Below are 15,062 nucleotides of genomic sequence, written 5' to 3'. Positions count from 1 at the left end.
AAGATACTGTTCTGTCCAGCTGCAGTTCTGACTTTTATAGGCTTTGTGCAAGGCCAATGAGAAGTTTGTTTATCCAGGCTTTATTTAATTCCAGTTGGGCTCTTCAGGCATGTTGTTGTGCTGAAAGCCTGCAAAATCTGTTCATTCTTTAGCAGTGATTAGAAAGCAGCTTCCACACATTTCTTTTAAATTAACCCCTGCTAAAAAAAAAAAAAAGGAAAAAAAAGAAACAAGCTCAAGGCTTTAATTAAGGTGATCAGTAAGCAACTATTGTTTTAAACCCTCATTAAAGTAAACTTTTGCTTAATGATGAAATTTGTAGATAAGGTTCCACAAACAACTGTCATTTCTACTCCCACATTTTTATTTGCTGTTTCACCAGGTTACGAAGTTAGTCAGAACCCCCCTATAGATGTTTTAGAAATCACTGACAAAGTGTTTTTCTTCCTTCTTTTTAATTGGATCCCTTTCCTCAGGCATGTTTTTTCCCTCTAAACTGCATTCATAACTTTCTCCTGTTCAAAATGAAGCAAAAACACCATGCATGCTGCTGCTTCCCTCGCACTTACTCATCGTTTCTCTCTCCTCCCTCTCCCTTCTCCCACGTCTCCCCCGCCCCATGAATTCTTTCAAAAGGAAGAGGGAAATAAGAAAATGCCAATTTAAAAGAAAAAAAAAAAGAAAAAAAAAAAGAGTGGAATGTGTGTCTGTAGCTTTCAATGAGATGAATCCCCTATGACAAGTCAGGGTTAAATTACTGCTGGAAGTGCTCTTGAGATACTGTCAGGGTCATCTGATATTATTGTGCTGCCTCCATTTTGTCCCAGAGCGACATGTGCGGTGGTGTTGGAGAGGGGAGCAAAGGTAATAAGCAGTGTAGCCAGACAAGGCAGCAGGACTGGGAGGTACTGGAACAGCCTTCACTGATAGAAGCACACTGTGGCTGGATGGGTTGGCCTTCTCCTTACATTAGGGAGCCTTCTGCGCATTGGCACCAAGATACATGGTCTAGGGTGCATTGGCTATCCCTTCTTCTTTCTGTAGCAATGATATGATCTGATGTGACACAAGGATTCATTGCTGATATCTCGAGATTGATGCATGTTGTTAAAATATATATTTATATTAGAAGAATGACATGAAATAGTTGCAGCTGGAAGAGTGCAGGCCAGATGTGAGGAGAGATCCCTTTGGCACTGTGTTTTTCACACTTAACAAGTGTACCAAGGACCACGTTGTGCATTTAGGCCACATGCACAGTATGAGGCTGTTTGCTGACTGGGGCAAAAACAGCCTTAGATAATGGGTGGTTTAACTCTTGGGCACAATGTCCTTATTATGTGTATGGGGTAAAAGGGAGTTGTGCTCATTGTACTGACTTGATCCCTGTTTTCAGAGGCTTTCTGAGTCAGATATTCTAGCACTGTCTGATTTTTATTAGGAGGTGAGTTCTGGATACACCACTGAAAAGAGAAAAAGCACTCCAATTTAGTCCTTTGGTTCATATACAGAGTATGGATTTGCCTTTGACAAAGGCAGGATCTTTATATTCAGATATTTGCTTTTGCAATTGATCCGAAGCCAAGGCAAATATTGAACAATGTAAACCAGATGAATCTACCAGAAAGCCATAGATATTCCTTTCTAGAGGTAGTGTGAAAGATTATGAATGAAGTTCATCCTGCGTTCAGATAAAGTTTCTCTTTAAAAGCTAAAATGTTTTAGAATTTCCTTTCTTTTCACAAATGAATGTAAGTATTGGAATCACAATGTGTTCTTGAACAGATAGGCTAGTATCTGTTTGGCAGGTTTTGTTTTGGTTTCTTGTTATCCTGATTAATGAAATATCAGGCACTGTGGCTAAATGGAATGAAAATACATTAAGCTAAACCATGTTGAGACTTTTTTGAGTGAAGGAAGAGTTGAAAAGGAAACAGAAAATTTTAGCCACAACTAAAGCTAAGAAAAAAGTAATTTTTGAAGGAGATTGTTTAAGGTGGTTTAGCCTCTTTATCAGATATTTATGTGGGAATGGAGAAAAAGGGAATAAAGAAAGAACTACATAAGCAGAGCATGGCAAATTATAATAGATGTTGCATAGCCTCAAATATCAAGTGTCAGACTAACATTCATGAAAGCAGCATAATTCAGAGCCAACTTTTTATCCTCCATTGTACCCAGCTGTTAGAAAGCAGGAAAGCATGTGTGCAATCTCCAGATGTTTGATGAACATGCACAACAAGGGAGGAAAATGACTGTTTGCTCAATTTCATTTTTTCCTGACTGTAAATTCATTTTTTCTAAACGTTTTGTGTAATTGTTGTATTTTATTTACTGCCATTTTTTTGCTGCCATTACCCCAACGGTTATATATTGCTCATCTCCCCTTCCATGTCTTATTGTTCCCCATTTTCCTTTTAACAAAAAGTGAAGAGAATGAGAGTGGTAGCAAGCAGTCATTTGATTATGCTTTCTAACACCGTAACGAGGTGGGCATTCTCCCTAGAAAGGACTGTATTACAGAGAGATTCCTGGGGCTCTTGCGAGAGTTTTGGACAGAATGTGGAAAGTTGAAGTCGGGGCTCTGGTGACAAGTTGGCATACTGCTGGTGATACATATACCTGGTGGTGGGAAGGTAGTCAAGTGGGAAGTTTGATTCTGACTTCCTACATTTTGTTTTCAGCAGCTTGAAATGGTTGAAAAATTTGCAACAAATGATTTATTTCACAAGTGTAACAATTTCTTACAACTTTTATGTTAAGAATTCATTTTTGATGTTAATTATAAATTGAATGATTCTCGGTGATTCTGTGATTACTATTGCTAGTCAAGCAGTTCTGGTTTATTTGATTATCCAGGACATATGGTTTCATTTCTCTTTCCCTTTGTAAATCCTTCAGCACCAATGATCACAAATGACAATCTTTTTAATTTTTTTTTTTTTAAATTTCAGTAAAACTCAGATATATGAAACTTACTTGAAACTAGCACGGGTCAGTTAGAGGTATGGCTACACTGAACTTCTTTAAATATCTTGAGTATTTAAGGATTGATGCACAAGGCAATTGTGTTTAATAATTCTTTGTCTTGTTTAAGTACTACATGTTATTATCAAACACTTTTATTTTTTCTTTTCTCGGTGGAAGGTGAAATACAAAGAGCAGTTCAAAAAAGAAATGAAGAGCCACCAGTACAATCCTCTTGACAGTGCTTCCTTCAAGCAAGCACAGATTGCATCGACCTTGGCAAGTGATGTAAGTGAATTTGCTTTGTATTTTGCGTATGTTTACATCCTGCAAAATCTACCATTTGTTCTCAAGCAGAAGTTTCCATTTTACAAGTTACTAATGTGAACTTAAGTTTCTTCTGTCAAATGTGTCTGTATAGTAGATACAGCATATTATCTGTTTGTTCCTCTGTTTCTTACAAAACCCTTCTTCAAGTCTCTGCAGAGTTTTTAATGGGATTCAGCTCACTTTATTCAGTTAATTTCATGTTTCACTCTAAGCTAATGTACTCAGTTCCGTTGTATTGAGGAAAGGCGAACACCGGTGTAGAGGGAAAGCCATCTGACCAGTCTTTAGAAGGAGAAAATTACCACCTTCTTGCCAGAGGGTGTAAGAGGGAGTTAGCGAGTCACTTAGATGTGCAGTCTCTCTCTTAGATTTCATTGTATCCGTTGATCTTCTGATCTTTATTTAGAATAACTATTTTTAAGATTCTGTATGAGTGCTGCTGCTGAAGTCAGATTGGAGAAAACATCTTTATCAAGATATAATGGTAACAGAATGATATATTTAACAGTGTGTCCAATGCTGAGAATGTGAGCTCTTCTTTGAGGGCATGATCCCCTAAAGCCTAAAGACAGCCTTTACTTCTTTAGCACGTTGTTTCCAAAGTGTGGGGCACCACTCAAAGGAAACAGGAGAGGCTGCCTTTAGAAAGGGTTCAAAAGAATAATTGTTTCAAAAATCTAAATGTTTAGTAAAAAAAAAAAATAAAAATAAAAATAAAATTGTTAGAGTACTTATTATCATAAAATATATGTAAATTCAGTATTGTTGATTTGAAAGTTGTCTACTCAGCGAAGAGCATGATATATGTGTGAAGGTGACTGAAGGTATTGGCTTAAGAGTTTTATTGTCTAAGACAGCTAAACTGGATATTGTTCTTCCTGTAAAGATGGGTGTCCACCTATCAAAAGTATGGAAAATCTTACTATAGGTTGACAGGATGTTATCTTCTGCTACTTCATTAAGTGATTAACTTTCACCATATGATGTATTTCACCAGATGATTATATTTCTTATCTTTGCTGAAAAAAATATGTATTAAATAAAATATCCTGGAGCATTGCCCTTTATTTGTTGTATGTAGATTTTTGTAATTTGGGCAGTTAGTATAATATTTGAATCTGGAGAGAGAAAACAATATGCAGCAACATTGAAAATTAATAAACAAAAAAGCACTGAAGACAATGCACAGTTTATAATTTTCTGCAGAATTGTTTTGAATAAGCAACAATAATTCTTATGTAGTCTGAAACATCATGCAAAGCATGATTTTGTGATTTTATTTTATTTTATTTTATTTTTAGAAAAAGTTTTGAGTAGTTCCCAAGTGGAATGAATCCATTATTGATTTTTTTCTTAGTTCCCAAAATAATAGTAAACGAGCACCATCTAGTGTCTGACATAGATTGCTCAGGCAAGTGTTTAATGCCTTATGTTTCTGGACAGACTCACTGCAGTTTTAGCTGTTAATTATGTTGTTAATCTTTATTTTACCTAACCTGAGTTCTTTCTGCAGGTGAATTACAAGAAAGATTACAAGGAAAGTCTGCACGATCCAGCCTCTGATCTACCAAATCTGCTGTATTTAAACCATGCTTTGAATATCAGCAAAATGCACAGTGATGTAAGTTGCCTTTAAAATGATGATCTGAAAAAAAAAAAAAAAGTATATGTATATATCAAGGAATCTGGTATTTGTAAAATACATATTTTTTTTGCCACTAGCATCATGATTTCATATATAATGATTTGTAGTGTTGTAACTGTAGTAGCTGAGGGATGTAAGTAAAGAAAGAACTTTTATGGAGAGAGACTCTTTTATAAAAACAACTAGAATACTGGTTAAGAATCACACAGACTTCTGTTACTTGAGTATTTCTTCTTACATGTCTAAAATCTTCCACATTTTTTTCTTTGTTGATCTAAGATATTTCTTTCAGTGCAAATCTTATCTTGTCTAAGATCTTAACATTGCCTTCATCTGCAGCTGTCATTACAGAATTGGCCATTATGTTAGTTTTATATTTGGAGCTTTGCCATAAGCAGCCTGTTAAGTGTTAGCTTCCTCAGAGCTTCTCTGTTTAAGCCTTTTTTTTTCCTCCTAAAAGTCTGAAGCTTCCTACACTGGATCTAGTAATAACCACAAAACTCCATCCTGCTATATAACAAGGCAGTGCCCCTCTGTGGGGCTGGTGCTGGGATATAGATGGTGTAGTTGAAATAGAATCACAGAATCATAGAACAGCTTGAGTATGAAGAGAGCTGAAAGACCATCTAATTCCAACCCCCTGCCATGGGCAGGTTTACCACCTATAGATCAGGCTGCCCAGGGCACCATCCAACCTGGCCTTGAACATCTTCAGGGATAGGGTTCCCACAACTTCTCTGGGCAGCCTGTGTCAGGGCTTCACCACCCTCCAAGTAAAGAACTTACTCCTAACATTTAACCTAAATCTGCTCTCTTTCAATGTAAAGCCATCCCCCCTTGTCCTATCACTACACTTCTTGATGAGTACTCCCTCTCCAACTTTCCTGTAGGCCCTGTTTAGGTACTGGAAGGCCACAGTGAGGCATCCGAAGACCTTCTCTTCTCCATGCTGAAGAACCCCATCTCCCTTATAGGGAGCTCCAGACTTCTGATCATCTTGGTGGCCCTCCTCTGGACCCACTCCAATAGCTCCATGTCTTTCTTGTGCGGGGGGCCCCAGGCTCAAATGCAGTGCTCCAAATGGGATCTCATGGAATAGGGAGGAGGAAGACGTAGGAAACTCATGACCTCTGTGCAGTGCTGAAGCTTCTCTTCCACTCCAAGAGCACCTGGGCTACATGTGTAGTGCTTGGAGGCTGATAAGCTGCATTTGTCTTTTTCGTTCCAGAAACAACAGCACTTCTGTGGAGATGGGTGAGTGGGTGGTGTTGGGAAGGAGGATTATTCACTGTTGGCAGGAGGTGAGAGCTTCAGAGGGAAAGGGTCAGCCTTAATAAACAGTAGTAGCATACTGACTTCTGAGTCAGTGCCTGCTTGAAGCTTACTGTCTAAAATAATCAAAATAATTCAGCCTTCTCATCTGTACTTGATTTTCATGTTTCTCTTTAGTGAATTGCTTTTTGTCTGGGTCACTCTAACCTGTGAAGCTAATACTGTCCTTTTTTTTTTAAATATGGATTATGAATATGTTCACAGTTTACACTTTCTGTATACTTCTTTACATTTTGGCCTGATTCTACTTTCCTTCAGTGTCATGTAAGATTGGATTTTTTTTACTGATTGAATGAATATCCCCAGAGTGAATATTGTCAAGTTGTCATCTGTAATGAGGTAGAATCCAGGACTTTCCTTTGCAAGAAGTAAGACTGCTTACTTCTTGCAAAATGTATTTATTTATTTGACTGATGGTTTATATAGTGTATGCCCTTTTCTAATGACTCCTTAAATACCGTGCCTCTGATTTTTGTGTTGTCCAGATGCTGGTGGATGTTTTTTCTTGCTATGAGCAGGAAGAAGAATGCTTTGTCAATTCTTAGGGTCTCCACTAGTTATTTGTCTTCCACAGAAATCCCATTTTCGAAATCTTTCTCAGATTTGACCTCCCTCTGTCATCTCTTTGATTTTACCGTGGCTTTCTCTCCTGCCTTTCTCCATGCTACTCAAATACCTTCTTTGTGTTCTCCCTGTCTCTCAATAGCACATACCGAATCTTTGTTGAACTCTCTTCCACTGTGTGAAAGAGTCTGTGTCATTCACTGATTTCCAAAGACTCGTTGCATGGTCAGCTTTTACTTCTGACCAATAGTATGAAACACAGAGCTTCTTACTAATTAACCAGATTTGCTTTTTCCTTTCTTCCCTGAACATTATTCTTCTTTTCATCTTTTGCTTAACATAGCCACATCTACCATGGTGTGATATGTTGTAAGTTGTATAATTAATTGAACTGATAAATCAATATGGTTAATTGAACTAATTTGCTGATTGACATAGAATATAAAAGAAAGTCTGCGTAACTTTGTAACTTTTTGAAATACATGTACTAGAATACAAATGCAAAGCTATTATTCAAGTCAGCTTCCATGGCAGTAAATGCCAACAATTCATAGAAAAGCGAGATGGACATATTTGAACACAAATGAAAAGGCTGCTCTGAAAGTAATGCCTCCTATTTTTTTACGTTGGCCCACAATGTCAGAGGCAGATGTTGGTGTAATGGCAGTAGAGGGAAAACCTTCCCAAAAATTTTCCATTAGATTTTGTTGCCATGTGACAGATGGCAACAGAGGAGCTGACAGAATGGTGTCTGACAAGGAAGTGCGTATGTAGCAACAGAATGAAATTGAATTCCTCAGTGCAGAAAAAGTTGCACTCACTCACATTCCTTGATGTTTGCTGAATACTTCATACAGGCCCCTGCTGGTGAAAATGCATGGCTAATGGTGGTGGCTGTGTTGAAAAATAGTGTTTAATAGCCGATAATTTTCTTACTCAATAGTGCTATTGTGCTCTTAGTACCTGTTATAGTTTCCATGAATAAATAAAAGGCATTACTTTTGGAGCTACATACATTATGATTTTGACAGGCTGGACTCATATTATGTGCATGAATTTGGTGAGAAAGAGAGTTCACTAGGAGGGACTTTTCCCTCACGTGGTATACATGTAGTTGTATATTCTTTGACATAAACTATGGAGATACATCAGTAAAAACTTTGATGTAACTGTAGCTAGCTTATTGTTTTTTACCTTTAATTTTTTTCCATGTTGTAGAAACCTTGAGGTGATGAACTACAGCCTAAATAATTGAACTTAGTTGCGTTGAATTTTCTGAAGCAGAGTGACTAAATAGATTTCAGAATCCAAATCTGGTGTCTTTAGTTCAGTGTACCAAAAAGTTGTGCAATTTCCTTCATTTGATTTTATAGATTTTTAAAAATTAGTTCAATTAATTGAGGAATAGAATAAAGGTGGGAAGTCAGTATCTGTAGGTGGAGGCAATTTTCATTTTTTTTTCTACCTACAGAAGCAGTTTTGTTTTGTGACATTTATAATTATTTCCACTAGGAGGCAAACACAGACCGTCATATCCTTGGCACTTTAAAATGTAAAAAATAATGGTTATTTTCTAGCTAAAATAAACAGGACAAGCATTTTCTTTAGGAACTTAGAAAAAATTGTTTTTATGATATCCTTTCTTTGTTTCATCACTGTCAATTTTTTTTTTTTTTTTTTTTGAGAAAACATATTTTAAATTCAAATTTAGCAGGAGAGCTTCTGATGTGGAAGGTGAAAAAACATACTTGGTATTTAAATTGTAAACCTTTTTTTTTTTTTTTTAAATAATGTTTTTGGATTTTTTTTTTGTTTGTTTGTTTCCATGTGTATATAAGAAAGATCTAAGCAAAACAAAAGCTGTAACCTCGCCCTGGATACGGCTTAGCAGATCTATCACAAAGAAAATGCAGTGCTTTCGAAGTCACGTATACACGATCATACATAAATGTTGGAAAGAGAAAAATTCAGCATTCTAAAAATGATTAAATCAGGCACGAAGCTGCATTACAAATTGCAGTGATGTACAATGCATAGTCAACCAGAAGCGCACACACAGAAAGTTACAGGATTCAAATCTAGTGTCAAATCAGAAGTCTGAGAATGCAAGAGATTCTGAGCGGTTTTCTCAAACTCAGACATCAGTATTTTGGAAGAGACAAAATAACATTAATCATTCTGAATATCATATTTTGATGTATAGCTATTTTTTTCCTTGTTAGAATATACTACTGTATCGCACCCCGATGGAGATAAATAATGTGTTTGGCCATAGTCACATGTGCCATCTTAATAAAAGATATTTAAATTAATAGTTTAGGAGCTTTTCCTTTAAGCAAAGTGTCTCTGCTTCACGAGGTAGCATAAAGTTGCATGTTAGTGTCTTAGCCATGTGTGCTTAAATATGATTTTGCTGCTAGCTCTAAGGTCATGGCTATTGGTAGCTGTGAGAGGAACGTCCATGCAAGACTAGACCTTACTGAGGCCACAGTTCTGCTTCCTTTTTCCCTCCCTCCAGTGCAAATGAGAGTGTTTCAGAATGATACTTTGGAGCGTGAGAGACAGACCTGTGGTGGCTGTGATTAGAGTAATTATGTTTTTCCACCGAAACATGGTGGGATCATACTGCCAAGCTTATCAAGTTTTCAGCCATAGGTCACTCAGCAAAAATCATGCAATTATTTAAAGGTGGTTGATTCTCTTTTCTCCTGCTGTTGTCAAGCTTCATCATTTTTCAGTTTGACATATGGAAGCAAAGGAATACATGATTCCAGAAAAAATTTCCTTGTCTAGCTGCCTTGTTTCCCCAACAGATTTAGTTTGGTAAGAGGCTTCTATGTCAAATATCTCTAGGGTGTCTCTTGTAGCAAGCAATCAGATCTCACATTCTCTCAGCTGCTAACAGTATTTATTTTCATTTTTCCAGGTCAAGTACAGAGAGAATTATGAGAAATCTAAAGGCAAATCAATGCTTGAGTTTGTGGATACACCGATGTACCAAGTTTCAAAGGATGTTCAAAAGATGCAAAGTGAGGTTAGTAAGATGTGTGTTTGAATGTCCAAAATTTAGATCAGTAGAGAGGCTAACGAACATCTAACACACAAGTTAAGAAAATAGATGAAATGATCATGGAAGTTTTATAAACTGAGGATAGGGCTGAAATAGCACTAAGTTCTCCTTTCTATAACTCAGTCCTTCCTTCAAACTAGTTTTTTTTCTTCAAAAGCTGGAGATGCTAACATTGTTGTATATGGCATAACTTTTGAGAAATGGGAAGAGGCTCAAGGGGTCATCTAGATCAGCATGTAACTTTTCTAAAGAAACAGCTTTTCTTTCTTCCCTTGAAGACACAGAGACAGTTTTGGACAGAAAGTTTGGGCAAGAGATCATGAGCCAGGTGGCACAGGCTTGTTCTCTGTGGGTTAATGGCATTTGACTTCTCTTTTCTGTACTAGGGAAATTGTTTCTTTCATGACATTCCCTTCCGAAATATCACATATATGTGATATATCACATATATGTGAAATATCACATATATGTATTTTTATCTAAATTGCCTGTGTCTTGTATAGATAATCTAAATAAATGAAAATAATTAAATAATTAAATTAAAACAAGTTAAATAATTAAATAATCTAAATTATAATATTTAGATTATATATAAATATATAATCTAATATTATAATCTAAATATATAATCTAAATTATCTAAATAAATGAAATGAATAGTAACGTTGCTTATCAGTGTGATATTTAATGACATAGCTCTTATCTAGCTCTGTTTATAGTGTTCTTTCTGAAATATGTTTGGAAATGCATGCATACATGCATGTACTGCTAATTGTTGTTTTTGCTTCAACAGAAAATATATCGCAAAGATTTTGAAGAAAGTCTTAAGGGAAGGCCCTCTCTGGATTTAGACAAGACCCCAGAGTTCTTGCATATAAAAGAAGTCACTAATTTTCTGAAGGAGGTAGAGGATTTTTAATTTTTTTTCTGTTGTTGTTAAGATGTAAATGAGAAATAAGCAGCATCACTGCATGCCATTGAGTGCTGAACCACTTACACTAAATACTATAGTTAAATACAGAAGAGAGTCCATGAATAGAAATTGTAGCTTGTCATTTTATATTCTGAACAGTCCTGTAATAAGAATTGATACTTATTGAAGTTTGTTTTAATGTAAGAAAATGATAAAGTTCAGCACACCTGAACCAGAAAAACAGAGTTAAATGAACAAATCAGATGATTCCATAGAAAATAGATTGTTGGCTGGAAACTCCTTGTGGCAGCCTCAATTTTGGAATTTGTCCCTCTCCTTTGGGCCAGAAAGCCCAAATTTGGTGAACTTCCAGGCATGCTACAAAAGACATCTGTTTGATGGGATTCTGGAGAGGTTCTGGTGTTTGCTTTCCAGAAAGATGAAGGGGTTGAAAGGCAGATTTCCGTTGGTGCCCAGACAGCAGTCTTTTCATTTGATTAATTATTTCAGGTTTATGATAGTGTGTTATAGTTATATGGAGGCCTTGAGCTGAGTGTAAGTCACTTTTAACTGATCTATTTGGAACAATTATGATTAGATTTGTTATGAATGAAAGTTAAGAAGACTAAAATTGCTCTGATATTACGTAATCTGCTATAAGCAAATTTAGTTAAAATGTGTGGATTTTCTATATTCTCATTGTTCTTCAGTTGTGCATGACATTACGAATCAAAACAGGTTTTTTTCGTTCTATGACTGAGAATATATGTATTGTTGGTCTTTTAATTTGTATATTATTATTCAAAACACTCACCTATACTCATGCTTGCTTTTTGAGTATTGATTGATTCTATACATCAGATTTATTATTTGACTAAACTTAGAAGCAAATGTATTGGAAAATTATAAATTTAAAACGCACAGTTAGAAGTATCACTGCTCCTAGATCTTCCCCATTTGAATCTGGGATCCAGCAGTGCCTTGTTTATATTTACTGTATTAAAAATTGATGGTTTTGCTATAGCCCAGAGGTATGGATGGAATTGAGGCTGCTAGAATGAAAAACCCTGGAAGCTTGTTACTTGCCTTGTTCTTAAAACGGCTTATCCCAGACTGTACTGTGCGAAATGAAAGTCTTTTCACATATTTCCTTATTATCCATCCTCTAATAAGTAATTTATTTTTATAAGCTTGTCTGTCATATAGGTAAGTCTCAAGCTTGATCTTGCTTGGGCAGTACCTTCCTGTGCATACATAACTCCCTCATGTCTCTCATCTGTGTTTGCTGACTAGGGAAAAAATGCAAATGCTTACATTTCATTGACTTTATCTTGCTGCTTGCTAAGTGTCCACAGAAATGGATAGTACATGCATAGTGGCAGAAGTGCTGTAAGTTTACACCTTCAAATCTTCAGTTGACTTCCCTGTGTAATGCGTCATGTATTTAGCTGTTCTCTAATTATTACCTACTTAGATTTTACAACTCATTACTTAGGGAATAAAGCGTATCTGTTGAAAAATATGAGAAAATGGAAATAGTGTTTCAATGTAGAAATATACTGAATTTCAGATTTTATATCCATGTTCAAGAATCAAACCCCAGAGACTACGTAGATCAAATCAATTATTATCTTTCGAGAGTGAGGAAAATAGTGTACTTTCTTCTCAGTCATGGATACAGCTCAGGATATATTTTTGCTGAAGACCTACGATAAGATTTAAATAATGTTCCAAACATGAGAAGAACCTGGTGTTATTAAAAATTTGATTATTATTATTATTTTTTCACTTAGCTGTGTTTCAACTAATTCTGTTGCCTTCCTACTATAGATAATTCTGCAAATATTTAATATTTTTGTAAAAGTAGGAACCTACTCTGGAACCATATTGATGGCTGTCAAAAGAAAGAAATGAATTTGATAATTCTAAATTAGAAGTTCTCAGCCTCTATAGCTGCTTCTCATGATAAAAGGAAGCTGCTTAAAAATATCTGATTTCTTTCTGTTTATAAAAAGACTTATGCTGAGGCAAAGGTGTTGTTGCTTCCTATAAAGTTAATATGTATTTAAGAGTATTAATTTGTGTGTATGCAAATTCTTTCTTCAAACTTCTATTTGCCTTGCATTAAAAAACTAAACAAAGATGTGGAAAAAGCAATTAAAAATCCTAGAACAGGCAAAGGATTTTTCACTTCTGGACTTATATCAGCTTTTTATGTACTGGGAAGAAGAAGAGGAACCAAGTGTCCACAGACAGATTCCAATGTGCTTTTAATTTTATTCTGAACATCTGAGTGCTCTGGAGGCTACAGTTCTTAAATGTTGATAGATCATAACAGTGAAGTGTCTGCGGGGAACAGAAGAGAAATGGTAGGAATATTGCTTCTACATTATGCTTTATCAAGCAGTCATTTTAACTGGTCCTCTCTAATACAGCATTCAGGGAATCCATCCTGATTGTGAATCCATTAATGAAAAGGAGGTAAAAATGGCAGCACAGCAGATACTAGCCTGTGTACAAGCAAATGCTTCTGCAATTAAAATGTAGATTGGCAGCTGAGTCCCCTAGATAATGTGCTAGGACTGTATAGAAGAGGACTATTTTTCAAGAGCACAACAGGAAAATAAATGGCTATCTTAAAACCTTTTGACTTTTGCAGCATTGTAGCTTTTGATTTGATAATTTTAAATTCTATTTTAACTCTGAAACCTTCAGATAATTCATATTTTATAGGCATTTCAAAGAGGCCCTTCAGACATTTAATAAATGGCATTTCTTTTCAAGATCTTGCACACAATATTAACTGGAGAAATCTCTCTTTAAATCCTTAGAAAGAGTATAGAAAAGATTTGGAAGAATGGATGAAAGGAAAAGGAATGACAGTGTTTGAAGATACGCCAGATTTGATTAGAGTTAAAAACGCGGCTCAGATACTAAATGAGGTACGTTATGCTGGTTGAGATTATTGATGCCAGAGAAAGTTCACTCTTTATGCTATAATCTATGGAAAATATTCCATTCTTTAAACATACTCTGCAGTGAAATATGTAAGAACTTAAACTAAGGCTAGTTCTGTTTTGATTTAAGAATATTGAGAAAGTTTGAAAGAAACTTAAGACAAATATTTCTTCTCAGACAATGAAAAGCTCAGTGTAAATTGCTAGTGGAGCCAACAGGTAGACAATCTAGTCCAGTTGTTCAACTAGTATCACTAATACTGCAATGGAAAAAGAGTTGAGTATTAATTAATTAATTAACTTCTAAAGGAAAGTCAAGGAAGTGATTTCCAGCTTTTTGAAATTTGTTTCTCTTATTTAAAAATAACCATTGGTAATGACTATCAAACATCTTTGAGAGAATGTTTATCCAGATATGTTCTACTTCTGGAAGCTTTTTCCTGAAAGTAGACTTGCTCCTGAAGAAATGGGTTTTCTTGAGCTTGCCTTTGCAACTAGACAGATGCAGGGTCTTTCCAGAGTATATTTTTAGAACTAAACTTTGCTGTTAACTGTATTGATCTAAGTTGTTCTGGAAGTTTCCTACAAGCACAGGTGTGACCTACTCCCATTGAAGGATTAAGAGTAGAAGTGGAAGACTTGTTGACCCTATGTAGCTTGAAAGCATTTTGAGGAGCTCGTGACTTGATATATGCTTGTCAAGGCTGTGTACTTTGCTAGAACTCAAAGCTGGCACCATTTGTCGTGAATGTTTGTATATATACAGGAGGGATGCTCTGAAAGTAATTTCTTTTATTTTATTATGTTGGCCCACAGTGTCAGAGGCAAATGTTGGTGGGATGGCAATTGAGGTTAAACCTTCCCACCAAAATTCCCTTATGTTTTGTTGCCATGTGAAAGATGGCAACAGAGGGGCAGTCTGACAAAATGGCATGTGACATGGGAGTGTGTTTGAAGCAAAGGGGTAGAATTGAATTCCGTAATGTGGAAAATATTGGAACTGTTCACATTCATTGATGCTTGCTCAATATTTATGGGAACCAAAGAGTGGATGTGCGCACAGTGAGGCAGTGAGTAGTACATTTCAGCAGTGGCAACTGTGACATGAAACCACAAACCACATTCTGGATGACCGTGCAGATTTTTATGAATGTGACATGCAATCTCTTGTTCATGGCTGGTGAACATGTATAGTGGTTACTATGATGAAAAATTGTGTATTGTTGCTGAGATTTTTTTCTTTCAGATAAATAGTGTGATTGTGCTCTTTGTATCTATTATAAT

The 15,062-nt window shown here is 35.9% G+C and overlaps 2 protein-coding genes across 3 annotated transcripts in view; both read left to right on the top strand.

The window, feature by feature from the left end:
* Positions 1–15,062, top strand: part of LOC306948731 (LIM zinc-binding domain-containing Nebulette) — a gene marked incomplete at both ends in the record, with an annotated part of 234,835 nt that overhangs the window by 180,819 nt on the left and 38,954 nt on the right. The gene's annotated exons all lie outside the window — the stretch shown is intronic.
* LOC306948601 (uncharacterized protein) overlaps positions 1–15,062 on the top strand; it is a gene marked incomplete at both ends in the record, with an annotated part of 60,456 nt that overhangs the window by 29,165 nt on the left and 16,229 nt on the right. Inside the window, 5 exons of the mRNA XM_079538245.1 lie at positions 3,148–3,255; positions 4,811–4,918; positions 9,765–9,872; positions 10,702–10,812; positions 13,653–13,763. Coding sequence (XP_079394371.1) covers positions 3,148–3,255; positions 4,811–4,918; positions 9,765–9,872; positions 10,702–10,812; positions 13,653–13,763 — 546 coding nt within the window. The remainder of the gene's footprint in view (positions 1–3,147; positions 3,256–4,810; positions 4,919–9,764; positions 9,873–10,701; positions 10,813–13,652; positions 13,764–15,062) is intronic.

Source organism: Tetrao urogallus, assembly GCF_951394365.1.
Source record: "Tetrao urogallus genome assembly, chromosome: 7".
Taxonomy (NCBI): domain Eukaryota; kingdom Metazoa; phylum Chordata; class Aves; order Galliformes; family Phasianidae; genus Tetrao; species Tetrao urogallus.
The sequence above is the reverse complement of the archived record's forward strand: the minus strand, read 5'-3'. Positions and strand labels throughout refer to the sequence as shown.